Source organism: Lichenostomus cassidix, chromosome 4, assembly GCF_008360975.1.
Source record: "Lichenostomus cassidix isolate B80296 chromosome 4, HeHo_3.0, whole genome shotgun sequence".
NCBI lineage: Eukaryota > Metazoa > Chordata > Aves > Passeriformes > Meliphagidae > Lichenostomus > Lichenostomus cassidix.
The window spans coordinates 3288001-3307024 of record NC_139484.1 but is presented as its reverse complement, the minus strand read 5'-3'; the positions used below and the strand labels follow the sequence as shown (position 1 = coordinate 3307024).

Here is a 19024-nt window from a genome sequence, read left to right as displayed (position 1 = left end):
AAAACATTTTCCCGTGAGCAGGGAACTTAGGGGGAGAGAAAGAAGAATGGCTCATGGAGTAAAGGGAGAGAAAAAAGGAGCGGACAAATAACAGAGGACAGATTAAAAAGAAAAACAACAACAAAATCCCCCCCTCCCCCGAAACCTGCTGGATACAGAGGGAGAGAAATACTCACTGGAAAAAAAATTCCCTGGACAGTGCACGTTGGGCAGTCTCAGGAGTCTTGTTTTCTCTAGGCAATACCATGTACAAAAATGAATTTAAAATGCTGATTCTTTTGAGAATGTTTACTCTTCAAGGAATGTCAAGTCACAAAAGGAGTCATCATCTCAGGGCAGACCTTACACTCTCTCTAGGTAGACACGTTCAAATTATTTTCTTTTTATTTTTTAAAGACATTGACTTTTCTCCAGTTTCTCCAAACAGCATCAGCAAACAAGAGGTATCTTATAGGTTTACCTGTTTTTTAAACAAGAAGATTTTAACCAGAAGTGAGAGACCTAGCAGAACAGATTCTACAGAAGGGTGCTAGCATGAGCAGCCAAAGACAAAGCTTCTGAGCTTCTTCAATACTGCCCAAGTGTGAAACAGAAGTGAAAAGGAGACAGAGACAACATGATTTTCTGACAGTACTGCTGAACTTGGGCTTATTTTCTTATGAGATACTTGACCCTCCCTGAGCAGCTCCTGCTCTTTCTGAAGAGGAAGAGCTGCTAACAAGCTCCCCTCGGGTGTAAATGAGGAAACAACTATTTGGAAGATGTGTTGCCACAGAATGGCTGGTTTTGTCCCAGTCTGTAAGATATGCTTGCAGGCTGGTGCATACAAAATGTTCCTCTCACACATGAAAAAGGGACTGAGTGAGGGGTGGGAGGACTCCAGAATGCAACAAGAGAACAAAGAACATAGGGTCCAACAGACTGGTTCCTCTCATTAACAAACTTGGCTGGCTCAGACAACACTAAGCTGGTGAACATTAACATACAGAGGGCAAGTTTCCCACTGCCCATGAGGAATGAAATCTTTGCTGAGAGAGCAGAAGCCACATTCTTTAGCAAATTAGATGCATCAGCTGGGATTTGGCAGAACCTCCTGAGCAGAGAACTCCAAATCTACACTTAACCATTTACTGGGACAGTCTTTCAAGAGGTATTTAGTGTTCCTACTATGGACACATACATACTGCAGCATTATGAAAACTTTCTGGAGGGAACACACAAGTCAATAACATAATGCGTCTACATAGAATTGGGCTCAAATATTTAGAAATGCTTTGGAAAGCACCAGAAATAGGATGCACATAGATAAAATTAAAGACAAAACAGGAATTCAGAAGTGAATTGCTGCTGAGGTGGAACATCCTAGCCATCCAGGGAGCACAGACTGATCATCAGAGATCACTCCTTCACACAGACACAGGTTAGGCAGAAGCTGGGCTCGAGGATGCTGACACTGATTCTGGTATCACTTCTCTGGTGGCCAAGACCTCTGCTGAGGCACATTGAGGCTGTAAGTCACATTGCTTTAGAGAAGGGACAGAAAAGCTCCTGGTAATATATATCCGAAAAGCTATACTAGCCACGAAGGAGTATGTAAACACAAGTTTAAAAAGGGCTGTTGGGCTCCACGTGTAACTCCACAAAACACAGTGACATTTGCTCACAAGTTCAGAACACTCTGAGCTACAGCCATGAACTGCGGTGAACAAAAATGAGCAAAAAAGAGCCCCTAAAGCTGGGACTATTACTTTTCCTCTGAAAATATGAGCCTCACTTGGTCCTAAGTTCCTAGCAGGAACGTTAGTCAGTACTTAATGATGTTCTACTCAAGCAAAACAGCTGAGCTGTATTCATAGTCTTGGGACAAACAAACAGCCTCTTTCAGTGCCATCAAAATGTTCCTGGGGGGTGGAGGGAAGACGTTTAAGGAACACAGGGATTACAACAGAGAAGGGGATTTTCTTTCTGGCAGTGCTTCATCCCCCAGACTTCTCTCTGTGTCTTTCTTCCTTTCCTGCCACTTCTGGTACCTTATGGAGCAGCACAGATAGTTGTGGGCACCCCAATTGTGGCATTTCTGATTTTTAGACCTCTTCACTGTGCTATCCAAAATGAAGCTGATACTGTGTGTAATCTTTAATTAGCTGCAACACCTTTGAGGTGGGCCCTGTCTCTCCTGACACACAGCTCTGACATCCTCCAGAAAGCCCCACCACAGCAGAAATACCTAGATTTTCTTCCTTCACAACGTTGGGTTATTTTATCAGCAGGACTGATAAAATACTGACTGATCAGGTGTCCAGGACTGCCTGAAGGAACAGTTGGAAAGAATTGTCATGCATTCCCCCATTTGCAAAGAAAGCTTTTGCGAATTTTGCTTTTAAGATAATCATAAACTTGTTCAAAATAGTATTTTTAATTGAAGGATGTCCTATAACCTTTATCCTTATCGATTGATTATTTGATAAATTTCCTTTGCTGCAAGCTCCATAACAGAGAGAAATCAGAGCAGAGGGAGAATGGGGAGAATGAGAGGAAAGGAAAGGAGGTCCTTGGCAGAGCAGGCTGGTGATTACCATGCAGCAGAAACTGCATGAAATCTACTTCACCGAGTAAAGCAGCAAAGACATTCCATCCTTCCCGCAGTAAAGGGAGCACAGGGCGAGGGTACTGTTTGTTCATTAATAATTCTTGTTGCAAGAATATTTCTATATGTACAATTAAACTCTTCTTGAAATACTACTGAAAAAAGAAAAAAATCAAGTTTGCTTGGAATTAAACGTCATTAAATGTATATGCCCCTGCTTTGGAGGGAGATGGAAAAAGAGACAGAAAGAGTTAATTTTTAATCCAATCTCTTCTTTACAAAGGGTGGGAAAAACAATGAGACTATGCTTAAATTGAAAAAATAAACTCCCAAACTACCTGGAAGAGGCTTTCTTAGCAAAGGGATTTGCTAACAGTTTGTTCCCTGCAGAACATACTAGTCAAAAAGCAATTTTAAATCTAATGTCAGCAGAGATACATGAAATTACACTGAGGCTTAGAAATGCTGCTGAGGGTGGAAATGCAGCCTGAGAGGAAGCAGTTTATTTCATAGCTTACAATCAGTACAGAGAGCAGTATGGGCCCAAATCTCCATAATCTAAAGTTCATAGTTACATGCGTGATGAAGACTAATAATTCATTTGCTTATTTATTTATGTTCAGATAGTCAGAAATTATAAGAACTGCCCCCCTTCCCCCCAAATAGTTATTCTGTGGAAACAAGATAGGTCTGAGTGTTTTCAGATCCAAAACACTGCCAGAAAAAATGGGTGGACAGCTGTAAAACCTTCCCTTGGCCTTTCCAGCAAAGTGCCTTCTCTTCAAAAATGAGTTGCAAGACTTCCTTGACTCCCACTACCGGCAAGGGAAAGCTGACTACCAATCTCAGTGGTTAGCATGAGACCTGGAAAATTGGGCAGAGAAGGAAGAAGAGATCTACCTTGTCCCTCTGACAGAGAGACGAAGTAGAGAGACCTTCCTGGCCCTGGATCTGTTAAATCTGGCCAGGAGCTGCTACTAATTTTATCACTGCTGTGAAGGCAAGGTCTGGTAAATCCACTGCACTCACAGCCTCCTTGTTGGTAGCAAATTAAGGAATTTTGGCACACGTTGAGCAATTACTTCACCTGTGTATTAAGTATGGACTGTAACTTGGAAACAATGTCATTTGGTTTTGTGATGTGTATTTTCTGGAAGGACTATGTGACACCTTAGAAATACAAGCCTAACCAAAGGGGAACTTCCAAAAAAGAGGTTTGGAGTTGCACCAGAGCCTCGATGGTACAGGTGGGTACAAGAACAGGTAGGACTGGAATGGGGGTAAGGAAAATGCCCAGTATTACATTATCTTATAATGCCATTGCAAGATTCATAATTTCAGGTTTTCCCTTCACTTTCATATTCTAAAGCCAAAAGGGGAAAGGAGAATTAAAACTTTACTCTAAAAAGCAAACTCCTGTCCCAGATGGATACAGAATAGCTGGAAGTGAAGAATCCTAGGAGCTCAGAAAACAGGAACATAACTACTGTCTTATCCCCAACACGTATTAATTTTATGCAGTTGTGATTTTAAAGCAATTTTAGAATTTCTGAATATTTCCAACCAGCAATGTTATGAAGCATGAGTTGACTTTTTTTTAGACATTTAGACTTCTATATTTATGACTTTAAACACAGAAATATAGATTCCTGTAAAATTAAGGTCTGATTAATATTTTTGAGATGTTGAGAAGTTAACTGACAAACTTAGGAATTATGGATGGGAAATGAATAAATACAGGGGGCAAGAATTATTCTAAATGTCTACACTCCAGGAAAAGGTAAAGCTAAGGACACATATGGACTTACAAAACTTACACAGGGACAAATCTAGAACTCAAATATTATCTAAATGCTGATTCAAGCTATGATTCAATCTGCATCATGGTTGGGTCATGCAAGATCACAGACTGGAGAGAAAGGAATCAGTGCAAGTCAAACTGAAATGCTCAGATAAGTGCTTCACGAGCTCTGGCAACCAGTAGTGAGGCACTAAAGGCTAAAAGTGAAGTGCTCTCAAGGATGGGAACCTTGCACTTTGTCTTTGGAATGAGTCTTCTCTCAAAATAAAAATGGAAAATAACAGAATCCTGGTTTGCAATAAACACAATGAACACAAAAAGCTACAAAGGCCCAGGGACAATAAGAAGTGGGTTACGGCTGGGATTGCTGAAAGCAGGTGGAACAGGTCATGAGACTGGAAAGCTAAAACTGATGATGCTAACTTGCACTTTCAGGACAAAATGGCAGAAAAACTCCACCAGGAAAGGGTAGTATTCTATATAAAAATATGCTGCTACTGGCTGTAGACATTTCAAAACCACAGTGCTTAACAACTGCAGGTGTAATGAATAAAACTGAAGGAGAGTTGATTTGCACACATTGAATCATCAAACTATTGGGCCTTGCTAAATAACAGGACAAACTGCTCTTTACATAGCAATCTAGATCATGTAGGAAGGCAAAGTGTAAAACAAGAAGTAAAATAGGGGACATTTAATATATATGTTGTGCATTCAGTAATACAAATTATCTGCTTCTAAAAATAACGTAGGACATTTTCTTTACAGATGTGAATAATACACACAATAAGTTTTCGAGAAACTAGACAAGAAGAAAATCACACAACAATATATTTTTATAAATCTTAAACAAATGGAGAAGTTTCTATGAATCAAAAATTTACCACTATAACTGTGATATTTAAAGTGGAAGAGACCAGTTGTTCCAATGCACTCTCTAGTAAAACAATGGAACAACTCATTTCAGCTCTCTACCAGCAATCACTTGGAGGATTTAGCAGTGTATACTGGTCAGGAGCCAGTACCTACTCAAGAGAGTAGGTTTCACCAAAGATTTTCATTGAGTCATAGGGTTATGTAGGCTGTAAAACACCTCTAATTAGGATCAGTGAGTTCAGCCTTTAACTCAACACTGCTGTGTCCACCACTAAACCATGGCCCTAAGGGCCACATCTGCATGTCTTTTAAATACCTCCAGGGATGGTGAATCAACCACTTCCCTGAGCAGTCTGTTCCCATTTCCTTACAATAGGATGAGAGGTTTAGTTGGGGCATGGGAGCAAAGCTCTTATACTTTGATTTTTCAAGGTTTAGGCTAGAGAAAAAACTTGATATTGAAGAAAAACACTGCCATATGAAATGAACAAAGTTTCTATTACATTAATAAGTACACACCCACCACAGGTCACAAAAGAAGGAAACACCAACAAAATTGGTTTTTAGGATTATGCTAAGATGATCTCCCCTAAAATCTGGTAAGACAGTACTGTCTGTCACACTTTCATGCAGTGAATACAAATCTGTAGCCTTTCTTCTTTACTTTCAGGTAGGCTTTGTAAAAAGGCCAAATCCCAGAACATCAACGATCTCTTTTTCTCCCTATCCCAAAGATAACCTTCAAAAAAGTGTAAAATCTCTTTTACAATTCCAGAGAGAAACACACCTTTTCACTTCTAAAGGACAATGACGATTATGTTTTGGAAATGTTCTCAGGACACAGGTCTCCCTTTGTCTTTGGCATACAAAACCAGACTGAGCAGATGATGCATCTTGAATGTATGAGATTAAAACAAAGGACTGATAATTAAATGTGAAGATATGTTTGCAGGATGGTGTCATTTCTCCCCTTCATTCACATTCCTACAATTTGAAACATAACTAGTGGCTTCAATAGGAAATAATTGCAGCATCCTCACAGTCCCATGCAGGCAAAGAACTGCAGTCTAGTTTTGTTTTTCTTACACCCACGGAGAATTCTGTTTTGTTTTGACCTCTCATTACTTTCCTTCACGCACTTGGCTCCAAACATCAAATTCTGCCTCAGCCATTCAAATTCTATTCCTTTGGGCTGCTTTTTTCTCTTACCCTTATGCATTCATGTTGAACAGCTGGAACCAAGAAAAGGCACAATTAATTATTCTTAAATTTCCCAAAGAAAATGTTTTTACTTTTCCTCAGTTTGAAATTACTTTTTGAATTGAGGAAAAAGAGAAAAAAGTGCCTCCCATAAAACCTTGCATACATCTCCAAAACTTAATGGAACATTTTAGGTTAAACAATGGTCCAATTTTTGAGACAAGGAGGTGGGTTCAGACTTTCTTGCATTAATTTCTTAAATCATATTAAAAGTCTAAACAAAGACACTGTTGCATCTTGGTGTGGAACCGATTTCTTTTATTTTCATGGGAGAACCAGAAGATCAGAGGATCTCTACCCCTCAAATACCTAACAAGTTACCAGCCCCATGGAAATCTACTTTCTGGATCAGCCTACAAGCCCCAGCTAAGCAAGAATGGAAGATCCACCCAGAAAAAGCAAGAGGAAAAAAGAGCAACACCTGCCACATAGTCACAAACTAACAACTGGGTTTAGGGCAGATCAGGGTACATGGAGCAAGGTAAAGAGCAAGGAATTCTAAGTAGAAGTCTGACCAAGTGGAGGACAGTCAGGCACGACAAAAAAGAGCAAAAGGACAGAGCCTTGATGAGATAGATGAGGCAGGATCCACAATGAGTGTTGTTGGATATAGATGGGTCAGGATCTGACCATGGTTTTAACACTTGGTTCCAGAAAAAAAACCTATCAGAATTACCTGACTCAAAAATCCAAACCAGTATCTGCTTTGTGTAAAAACACCCCATCCAGTGCTCCACTGAAGAGAAACAAGGTATATAATAAGATTTAGGACATAATGGTTCAGGGCACATGGGTTGTTCAGCAGCAGTGTGTTGAGAGCTAAAACTGCAGTGCCAGTACCAGTCCTGGATCTCCACTGAAATGCGAAGGATTAACACATGTGACAGGAAGAGTCTCAATAACCACAGTGCAGAGAGCCTTTAGAGAAATCCTGCTTCTGTTGGACACTAGTTCTGCTAGCTAGGCTGCTAATTTCGCACTCTGCCTGTCCAACCACTCACACGCATACTGAGCAAGAAGGCTTCCTCTCTTTGCAAGAGCAGGCAGTGATGCTCAGCATGCCCAGGACACAAGCCCAGAGCACTGACACATTAATAGGACAGTCACAGACAGCTGACCTCCACAGAGCATTTGCAAGGTCCCTACTGGACTGAAAAAATGGCGTGTCTTGCTAAAATACACCTAACAACTGAAGAAATGAGTTAATATAAAAATGCTACGTATTACAGCCTCAGGCGCAAATGGGAATGGGTTTAATCAGTGTCCATACACACACATACAACTAAGCCATACCTAAATTTTACAGCAGTACACAGACAAGGAGATAAGGCACTTATGTACATGTCAGATGTTCCCTAAATCAGCTTTGGGTTCTCAAATATGTCCTTGTAAGAGTAACTTCACAGAAATATATGGTCACTGCATATGAGATGCAATAATCCCCTTAAATACCACTTGTTAAATCATTGTGATTATTTAACACAAACATACACTTTTACAAATCTCTGTCAAACCCTAAAACTACAATGAAAGTAGAAACTATAAACTGACAGAAAGATACATTCCCTTTACATTCAGAAATGTATTTCAAATTGAAGAGTGCAATTTTCTTATTTTTTATATGTGACCATGAGCATCTTGCAGTAAGTCATCGAATCACATAATCTGCATTAGTCTGTATTTAACTCAACAATATCAACATTTTTACCACTTTTGCAAAACCAGAAACTTTTTATTTCAACCTTCCTCACCAAACAAAATCCCTTCAGTGTTGACAAGTAGGTTCCACAAGTAGTAAAGAGGCCTTTTAACACCTACACAAAAGCAAGAAGTCCCTTATCCTGCGTGGATCAATAAATGTGAATTGCACATAATATATAACAAAGTATGGCTCTCCATTAAGTTTCTTCTTTATATGTCACAGAAATTACTTAATATCTGGACTTGTTTATGGAAGAATGTCTAGTTGTATCCAAACATCTAGTTTCTCTGACATTTAAAAAAAAAGGAACTGAGATTTGATATAGGAAACCTTGGGTACTCGTTCATATTGGGGAATTGCAGTGAGATGTTAACAAGAATTTCTTGAATTATGAAATGGAGGAGATGGCCTTAACTCTTTCACACAGGCAGTTCATCCTCTCAACTCTTTGATGGGTCTTTGAGTTCAGTAGATTTAAAAAAGCAAAAGAAAGAAACAATAAAGCATTAGGCAGCATGACCAAGCATCCTCTGCCTCACAGTTACAGTGACAAATCTGCAGCTCCAATTACAGTCTGAGTTTCATGTCATTATTGCAGTATTTCTCTAGATAAGCCTTCACAAAAAGAAGAGGCTTTAGATCAGTTATGTCTAATGCAATAGGCAAGCAGAATTAATACAAAAATACAAATCTTTGAGCTGTCACCATACATCCTGAACCAAAACCAGGAGGCAGATGAACATTTCTTTTTGTTTTGCAATTAATTTAAAATAATATGTGATGTGCTCTGACCTGGTAAAGCTCCTACTCCTCCTTATTGGTAGATCCCCAAACTCCACAAGCTAAAAGAATGACGAATTCTTGCTGTATTTCTACATGCAGTACAGTGTGAGACACAGTTAAACCATGCTTAGAATGAAGTATTCCTTGTAGGTGGTGTGGAAACAGCTAATTTGGTGAAAAGCTGTTATGCTAAAATGATCAACAATTCTATTAGAGTATTATACACTATTAGTATATATCAGAATTCCTGACATGTTTTGGTGGGACATAATTTCTGTGAAGGCATCACCTACTTTGGGAATTGATTGTTAACTTTAATCCATTTTAAACTCTCACAACAAGATTTAGAAAATTTGTTCTTGAACCTTTCCATGACACCAGTGTGCAGTTCTTTACAGGGGCTGCACAACAAAGAGTACCCTGCTGACCCAGGAGGTGACAGGGCATTGCTGTAACCACTATTCAAATTGATTATTAACTCATTACAAAGCATTCCCCAAGCCTGGCAACTGCTGCACCAGAGCTTAGCCTGGAATACACATGAGACAGCGATGCCAAGGCACGGAAGCCAACATGGCTTTAGCCTCTTGCTGAAAGACAGAATACTTGGGGTTGCTAAAGACATCTTGAAAGTCCCAGAATAAACCGTCTCATCTCATCATCATGGTTCAAGCACCACTAAAAGCATTCTGTTGTTCTTACTTTTTCCAGTTGAAACCAAAGGCACTCAGCACCCAAAATGTTGTTCCTTTGTTCCCAGAGCCAAAATACCAAAACTCCTGTTTAAAGCTGGCTTGATCTCTACACCAAGAAGAGTGGACCAACCATTCCATCTTTTTGTTACAGTGCTAACTACACTGTGGAAACTAAGCCATGCAGTGGTTAGGGATCCATAACCATCAGGTCTTGAATTATGAAAAAAGGAAACAAACCCTCCAAGGAGGAGTGATTTCTGACCCAAAACTTCCCAGAGTGGCCCTAAGCACTCATCAGAAGAAGCACAGAGAAAGACAAGTGAATTAAAAACAGGTCTAAAGCATTATGGAACATCATTTCAGTTGTTTCTTAAAATGATCACGTCCAATACCACATGAAATATCCAAGAAGCATCTGCCATGACATTCCATACTTTTCAGGAGAAAGCAGAGGTGAGTGGAGGAGACTGGACAAAGAGGCACTAAGCCTTTGTATTGGCCTCTTTTTGTGGCCCACGTCGTGCACTCACACTTACCTGACCAAGGGCAGGGAGCGTTGCATATGCCATGGGCTGATTCATCATTCCTTTCTGCTTCATGATGAGCATGCGTTTCTGCTCCTCGCTCAGGTGCGCCATCTGAGCCGGCATCTGCGGCTGCTGGGACTGCTGCTGCTGCTGGATGTATGGCATCATGGGGTTCTTCCCAGGATTTGCCATCGGTGGGGTCATCCTCTGACTCAGCTCAGCATTGAAATGGGTCAGAGGTTTGGTGTTGCCATAAGAAAGCATATTGGGCTGCTTGCTCAAGGAGTTTGTGACCACGTTATTTGGCTGCTGACTGATCATGTTCATGTGATTTTGAGGGAGGTAGTTATTAATTGTGGTCTTCTGGGGATTATTTGCCATAGGAGGCACTATTGGGTTTTGGTTGTTAAAGGCTTGAGGATACATCATTGGACTATTTGGTTTGTCTGCGCTGAAGGGTCCTCCGTAGGGACTAGACGGAGGCCTCACCGGTGACCAGCTTGAGGGCTGATTTGGGTGCTGCTGCTGCTTCTGCTGCATGAGCTTGGCTCTCTGCTGCTGCTGGGCTGCCATCTGCTTGAGCTGCTCAGCTGGGGACAGGTCAGCACTGGGCAGGGTCACCGAGCCAGGCCCCGGGCCTGCCACAGCCGACGCCGGGGTCATCAGGAAGCCATTTCCAGAGCGTGCCTGCGTCTGGCCGGGAGTGTGGGCCTGGCCGGGAGTCTGAGGGGACTGGACAACACAGTTTGCTGGGGATCCGGCAGGCACTGGGGCTGGCGGCGCGCTGGATGCAGAAGCGATGCTGGAGGCTGTGGAGACATTGGAAAATGGAGGACCGGAAGAAGATGGTCTGACCTGGGGAGACCCTAACGGGACATGAGGAAATGGAGAATGGGATGGGTCGCTTTTTACGCTCGCACTCTCCTGAGTCTCTGTGGCAGGCCTGGGAAATTCGGGCTCCTTCTTCTCTTCAAAGTCTTCATTGAACAAATCCTGTATATCATCTTCTGGGACGGTGTTCGCCAGCTCATCTATGAGCTCCTGCCACTCCTGATCATTTAGGTTAATGTCTGAGAAGAGCTTGTTCTGATTCGACAGAGATGTTTCAGAAGTGTCTATGCAGTTGGAGTCATCCAAAGGCTCTTGCTTTAGCTCCTTGTTCTGCAGGATGTTAAAACTATCATCCAGCTCATTGCAGCCATTAACAGGGAGCTTTATTTCAGAAAGCCCACCATTTTCACTCAAATCTTCTAGACCACTACTGTGAGTTCCACTGTTCTGCAGGGGCAGGGGAGCTTTCATGTCAAGCTGGTGAAGAGGAGAAACAGCAGGTAAAGGCAAATTATTGGGCAAGTTGTTGATTGCCTCAATGCCTGGTACATCCTTCCGTGTACGCTTGTTGGTTGGAGAAAAGTTCCCATCACAAACTCCGTTCTGCTGTTCTCCATTGAGAGGTGAACGTGCGCCTTCCAACTTCCTTTTGACCGTTTCTTGAAGCTTAAATAAAACAAGAGGAAAGAAAAGAATTAACCTTTTGCAGATGCAAAAAAAGTGCTCATGAGCACTGTGACAAGATACTCCTCATCAAGCCAGTGACAATAAGTTTTAAAACTGATTAGGAAGTTTCTCTGATTCTTATGCCTTGATAAATTTGAAGACAGTCTAAAAAACCGCAAACAACAAAACACCTTCCCCTGCCCCAAACCAAACCTTCCCTTGACTAGGAAAGCAGAACAGTAAAATACATATGTGCTTTCCGAGCTACCAGAAATTATTTAGGGAGTAAGTTGACTAATTCAACTTTTTGGTGCTTAATATAGGGGTGAGATTTTAACTGTGTGCCCAGCAAAGTGAGGCAGTGAGGAGTCTTAAACCAGACGGAAAAAAGAAAAAGGAATCCCTAAATTTTACTATTCAGTCTAAAATTTTTTGTTGGAAGTTTCTAGAAACTTCTTGAAAAATAACTTCAATACAATTGATTGACTACTTATATTGAAACGGGATGTTGACAAAATTTTTTTTTAACATAGTTTCATTTGATTAGTCCTCTCTTCTTGGCTATAAAACATACTGAGAATTACTTTTAAGGGAGGAAAAAAATATCTCCACCCTAGAAAATAGAAGGCACTTTGCATAATGTTAACTCAATCAAATAATGAAAAAAAGGAAAGCAGCTGTGTGCTAGGAGCTAACATAAAACATAAATAGCTAACAGAAATAATAGCAAGACAAATCTCCAGGAAAGCAAATAAATTAGAATATAAGAATTTTATAAAAAAATAGTATATTAACATCAGCTTTAAGTCAGGTTAAAGAAGCACAGCAAAAAATTGTAACAAGCCACAGTCCTCCCCACTCACACCCGAGTTAAGTCCTTCATTTATGTACCAGGCTAAAAAAAACATCCCTCTTCAGCTAAGGCAAAAAACAATAGTGGGGAGGGGAGGAAGCAAAGAGGTCACAGCTCTAGCAAACGCCTTCAGGACACACTTGCATCCTTGATATTAGAACAATAGAAGACAAAATACTGAAAGATTTTATCAATTTTTAAAGTATTTTTACTGGTAGGAAAGTCTCAGACATGCAGCTCCCACCCCTTCCCTAACCTAGAGGTCCTCAACCTTCTTTCTTCTCACAATCCAGATCCCATTTATTTCTCCCATCCCAGAGGGCTGGTTCCTCTTTCATCCCACGTGTAAGACAGGCAAGCAAATCTGTATCATGCCCAGGTTTTGGAGGGAGTGTTTCTGGGAAGGCTGTGCCCTTCTCCTGCCCCTCAGGCCAGCGTGGCCTCTTGCAGCACACAATGCAGAGGGATGTGGTCAGCACAGGCATTGCTCCAGCCACAGCTGAGCATGCATGGGACACCAAGCTCCTGGTGAGGCTGTTCCTCTGCAGAGTACCAAGTAGAACGGCAAGGCTGAGTCCAAGCAGACCATCAATTCCTTGATTTGCACTGGAGCAGAACAGCTTTTTTATGTGGGAAAACAATTAACATGTGAATAAGAGTCCCCAGTGGGTCACTGTTGGCATAAGTGACTGAGACTTTGCTGCCTGTTCTGCCTTGCACAAAGCCTGTGTGTGCCAAGCCTCCCACAGGCTGAAATTCCTCCACTTCTTGGCTTCTGTGGTGCCACACAGACCAGCTGCTCTGTGACCACAGCCTCTGCCTCATGGCTGGTCTCCTCCTCTGGTGTCTGGTCTTAAAACCCTGAATTTGGAGAGTGTGGATGTTCATCCTGGAGAAGAGAAAGTCCCGGACAGACCTTTAGAGTGCCTTCCAGTACCCAAAGGGGCTACGAGAGAGCTGGAGAAGGACTTTCTGCAAGTGATAGGACAAGGGGTAATGGCTTCAAACTGACAGAGAGCAGGTTTAGATTAGATAGTAGGAAGAAATTCTTCCCTGTGAGGGTGGTGAGGCACTGGCACAGGTTGCTCAGAGAAGCTGTGAATGCCCCATCCCTGGGAGTCCTCAAGGCCAGGCTGGATGAGGCTCTGAGTAACCTGTTCTGGTGGAAGGTGTCCCTGCCCATGGCAAGGGGGTTGGAATGAGATGATTTTTAAGGTCCCTTTCAACCTAGACCATTCTGCAAATTTACGCCTGTGCAGCTCTGCAGCAGCTGTCCATACCCTGAATCTCTCCCCTCCCCAGTTTCTGGGGTTGAGGGAACAGCACGGCCAGTGCTTTGCACCAAGAAATTCCTCTCCCTGTGCTGCAGGCTGTGATGGAGAACCAGCCTGCCGCAATGTGGGGGTCAGGAAACCTGTGAGCTTGTTTTGGCCCTCCCCATCCAGCAGTGAGTCCCTGTCACTGTGTTCCCACTCCTCTCCCAGCTGCAACAGCTCTTGCCCCCACAAGCTCTGCAGATGCAGGTGGGAATGCACACTGTGCCACTGTCTCTAGATTAAAGCCTGGCATAGTCAGGTTTATCAGCCATCCAGGTTATGCAGGAACCCACCAGGCTGCAGAGCGTGGAGCCCTGCAGGAGAGCATCACCTTCTCATCTCTCTGTGCCACAGCAGCAGAGCTCTGCTAGCAAGTGGTGCTTGCCCAGAGGTGGTAATTGCCTCAGCCTGTGCCAGTTAGCAGCCAGGTGGAAAGAAAGTCAACACTCAGGACTAGTGTGAAGGATCAGAACCAGATCTCACAAGTGGACTTATGGTATGGCTCTCACCTCTGCTGCATCCCTCCCCTAAAAACCCGTGTTAAACTGAACACCAACATGTGGCATTACAGCTCCCTGCTGCTTTTTGAGCAGTGTATCTGCTGTGCTGTAGAATCCTACAGCTGACTTTGTTCCACTGATGTTTATACAACCCTAGATCAGACCCTGGAGACAGAAAAGGATGTTACAGAGGTGGTAATGGTACCGCTTCACAAGGACAGCAGCACCCGGGCAAGAAAAGAAAGAGCATGAGCTGGCATGAACTGGTCTCAAGTGCAGGTGGCCAATTGATAGAATGGGTTAAAATAGCATATTTAAATATTGCTCCTAATGGGCCACCCACACAATTTACAGCTGAAATCACCCATTTCAGCTCTGAAACCACGTCACTACAAAGTCACTATTGCCAAATCAGAAAAACATTCACCAAACTGCAAGTGACTCAAGACCAAGCCCAATGGGCATGCACAGGCAAAAAAGAAATGTTCAAAATGTGTTGTGGCCCTAAGCCCTCCATATTGACCAAATGCTGGGCTAAAGTAAGAACAGGACCTGGTGACAGGCTTCTTGTCATAAAGCTCCTATATGGAAAATATGGGAAAAAAAGTTTGTCTTAATGACAAGACAGGGAGTAGTGAGAGTGATTATCTCCTGAGGAATACAAGTGAACTGAGAGTGATTATCTCCTGAGGAATACAAGTGAACTGACTCCTTACATTTTGCAAGAGTGAAAGAATCCTTTACAAAATTGTGGTAAGAGTAATATGCTTTCACATGGTTTCACACTTTCAGGTTTTATAACATTTATTATTTTATCATGAATATATTACCTTATTTGTATATGCATGTTTACCAAAAGAATCACAACTATCTAGTGGCAAATAACCAGCCCCAAAAATATTAGTTCCTAAAGTTTCACCATGTGCTGGAACTTGGACTTCAGTGAAAGTAAAAGCAGGCCCAGTATATAAATATTAATAATCATTATGCATTGCAACAAAAAGCAGCTTGACATGGAAACTATTTTCTATCAAATATGAAACATACAGAAATTGCCCCTTGTTGCAAGAAGAAATTAAATTAAATCTATTCTAAGTATTCACCTCCACATTATTCTCCTTCAGAGACTTTAGGATTTGGGGGTCAATAGGCACTGATCTTTTTATTTTCTTTGTTTGCTCATTGAAAAATTGTAGGTAGACAGAAACTTAACAGGAAAGGCTTGTTTGAAGGCCACATGCTGGGTACAACCTTTGCAGGTGGTAAAGCACCTTGGCTCCAGAATTTTGGGGGAATTCAGAGCCATAACAATAGATGCATCTCCTTTTTTTTAAGGTACAACACAGAAATATTCTTTTCACATTACTTCAATGAAAACTTTCATTTTCGTATCTTGATTTCATTCCCAATCGCCACATTAACTCTTGGATGGTCTGGATATCCTACACTGGCCATATACTGGCAAGCAGTTTACCACCACCAGGATTCCACATTGCCTTAGACCAAAACCCCAGCACTTCCCCTTCGCTCTATAAACACATTCCCTGAAGTAATATAGTCTCTTGTAAAGTACCCTCCCTCTCCTTCTTAGTATGAGTGCATAGTTTGTGCACGTTTTACAGCATGCGAAGATATTAGCAGGAGCTGAGAGATTTATGTCTGGGAGCAGAAGACTGTTGACACATAAAATAAAAATAAAAGGAAAATATCAAAATCAAAGGAAAACATTAAAATAAAACAACCCCCTTGCCAGCCTCATAAGCCTTTAGCTTTATTCACCCAAAATGTTTGGCTGATGGATTTTCATTTCACAGGAGTTTTCTACCCCAAAGCACAAGAGGGTGATGCAGGACTCTCGATTCTTTATATGCCTTTGGAGAAACTCCAATTGCAGAGCGAGAAAAGGTCAAACTTTGGCAGGTTGACTTTTTAAATGACTTTCGATTGGAGGAGAGGCAGGGGGACAGAGGCTGTGCACGCAAACACACACCAACCCGAACGCTCTAATCCAACCCATCCTGAAATCCTCGGCAGAGCTGCTTGGACATGCTGTGACAGACCCAACAGATAAATAAGAGTGTGTGGAGGCTGTCAGCAGGGCTTTCATCTGTGAGGAGAAGGTGCTCTGCTTCATCTCACCAGCAGCAATCCATTTTTCAAAAGAAATGAGACAGAGGTACTGTTGTTATAGCAACAGCTGAGCCACTCACCAGCCCATCCTCCACCAGGGAGCTGCCTTTGGTGGGCGGCTGTTCCAGTCATCCATGGGGAGTGACTGGGGCTGTGGCAGCAGAACAGTCCTTTCTTTGCTCCTTAAAAAAAAAACCCACAACCCACAAAAAACAGGGGGAAGTGGGGGCAGTCGAGAGGCTGAATACTCTCTATGCCGGAGAAGCTGGACATGATTCACAGGGTTTAACACAGGCCCACTTCTCTGTGAGCCCCCAGATAAGGAGGCTGACATCACTTTTACAGATGCTTTTGTGCATCAGCTACATGTAGCCACTGACTTTCCCTAGGGCAGCTCCAGCCACTTCCAATACAGGAGAAGGGCAACAACTGTGAGAGGTCTGACACGCTTGGCTCCCCAGCTCTGCTGGAACGTGCTCTGCTCTGGAGCTATCTTTGCGTCCTGTGGGAAAGCAGAGAAATTAGCCAAAGCCCAAAGCTGATCTTCCTCAGAGAATATGCATGCTTACAAAAACAAGGGTTATCATCTTCTCCAAATGCTCTTCTGTGACTCTTTCTGTTAAAAATTGATCTTTTCAGTTGTTCATGTTGAATCATGTTGAATCTGGATCACCAGTCATCATGACCTTTAGTTCCTTTCCATGAAATGAACTCAAGTCTTGGCCCTTCCTCCAGGGCTTCTATTCTCTCTCCCATCAGTCAGTTTGTTCCTCAGTTTGCCCCACCTTTCTTCTCCCTTCTCTTAGAGCTTTTCCAGAAAGATCACGAAACTTCCTACCTCCAACAGGAAGTACTTACCATGAGCTCTTCCAACCACCACCCCAATTCAGCAGTCTCCAGCCTGCACCCTGAAGACTGAGTCAAGTTTGCTACTTAACTTCTTGTGCTGCACTCAAATCCTATGAAGAATTTAGGAAGTGTTTCTGGGGTGGCTGTGAAGTGACACTAAGCAAGTGGATTTGACATAACAGCATCTGAGATCAGTAAGGAATAATCAGCACTGCCCTTTGCATGCCAGCAATTCAGCTTCAACATTTGAAAGGATTCCTCATTTTTTGCACACCCCTCCTCGCTGTATCACCTCTGATGCTGCCATTCAAAAGTCATTGCTGCCAGAGTGCCACTGCCTGACATACAGCCACACCTTGTCACCAGTGCGTTAAGACCATCAGTTCCACTGTGGCCTCCCAGTGACACTTGCTGCAGGTGTCCCACAGAGGTGATGGGGAGCACAGGACAGCCTTTCAAAAACCCGTGCTGGAGCTGAACTCAGCCAAGCAGCCAAGCTAAGTGGAGGTGAGTTACACAGCACCACTTCCAACAAACGGAAGTATTTCATGCAGCAAACCACTCCCCTACTACCTGAATTTCCTCGTGCTGCTGAAAGCATAGCACTGATGCCTGCTAACTCACAGGATGAAGCTGGATGTAGCAAATTGATTTTGGAGCACAATTGCTCATTTAAAGCACATGCTGTGCTCTTCCATGCTGGGCCTGGCTGCCCAGCTCTTGTTGGCCAGGGCAATGTTTCAAATATGCAGGAAATCCAAGCTGAGAAATCTGTCTGAAGTTGGTAAAATCTCATCCTGCCAACCTAGCCAGTAACCTATTTAACTCTGCAGGCTCACAGAATAATCTCTGCCTCAGGAAAGGTGTCAACCTTTTACCCCTTTCCCTCCATAGGGCTGCTGGGGACTCTTGTCATCACCTTTGTTTTTGCCATCAGTCACCAGAAGAACAAAATACCTCCCAGTACTAATAAAAGGATGATCAGGGCACTGGTTAAACTTGTGAGAGCTAACAGAGGAAAACAATCCACCTCCTCACATTTTAGCTGGTCAGACAGGAAGGGTGAGAGTAAAGAGCTGTGGGTGCCTGGATGCACAGCTGGCAGTGCAGGTCCTGTCAGAGCTGTCTGTCCCAGCCAGCTGTCAGAGCTGCCAGTCACCAGCAGGAGCCGGATCACACTGGGATATTAGGCAGAGAACAGGGAAGATGGGTAGCAAAAAAAGGCACTGCATGAGAGCAAAATAGCAAAAGCACTGGTGAAGTCAAACCAGGTAAAAGCTGTGACTCCACCTGCCCTCAGTCAGCCAGGTAAGGATGCTGCTCTGTGCTAAAGCAGCTCGAGAAAAGCTGAGTGCAAAGACATTGCATGGCAAGTTTAACTGAACTTTAGAGCACAAATTATTTCATAGTTGGAATGCTGTTATCACTGTCAAAGAGCCTTTCTGCCCAAGTGTATGATCTACATGGTTTACTCCTCTTCAGATCCATCTAATTTAATCCTGCTTTGGCCCAATAGGGTAAACACTGGCAAAACAGTAACCTCATTGGTTTGGGAGTGCCAGCGCAGCACCGTTTGTGCAAAAGTCTTAGTGAAGGTGCTAAGAGCCTGCAAGCTGAACTACTGAGCTGGCAGTGCCTACTCCTGCCT

The 19024-nt window shown here is 42.7% G+C and overlaps 1 protein-coding gene across 2 annotated transcripts in view; it reads right to left on the bottom strand.

Annotated features, from left to right (window-relative positions):
• Positions 1 to 19024, bottom strand: part of MAML3 (mastermind like transcriptional coactivator 3) — a 242736-nt gene that overhangs the window by 79242 nt on the left and 144470 nt on the right. For both annotated transcript variants that reach the window (XM_085057634.1, XM_085057635.1), the window contains exon 2: positions 10241 to 11728. In XM_085057634.1, coding sequence (XP_084913760.1) covers positions 10241 to 11728 — 1488 coding nt within the window. The remainder of the gene's footprint in view (positions 1 to 10240; positions 11729 to 19024) is intronic.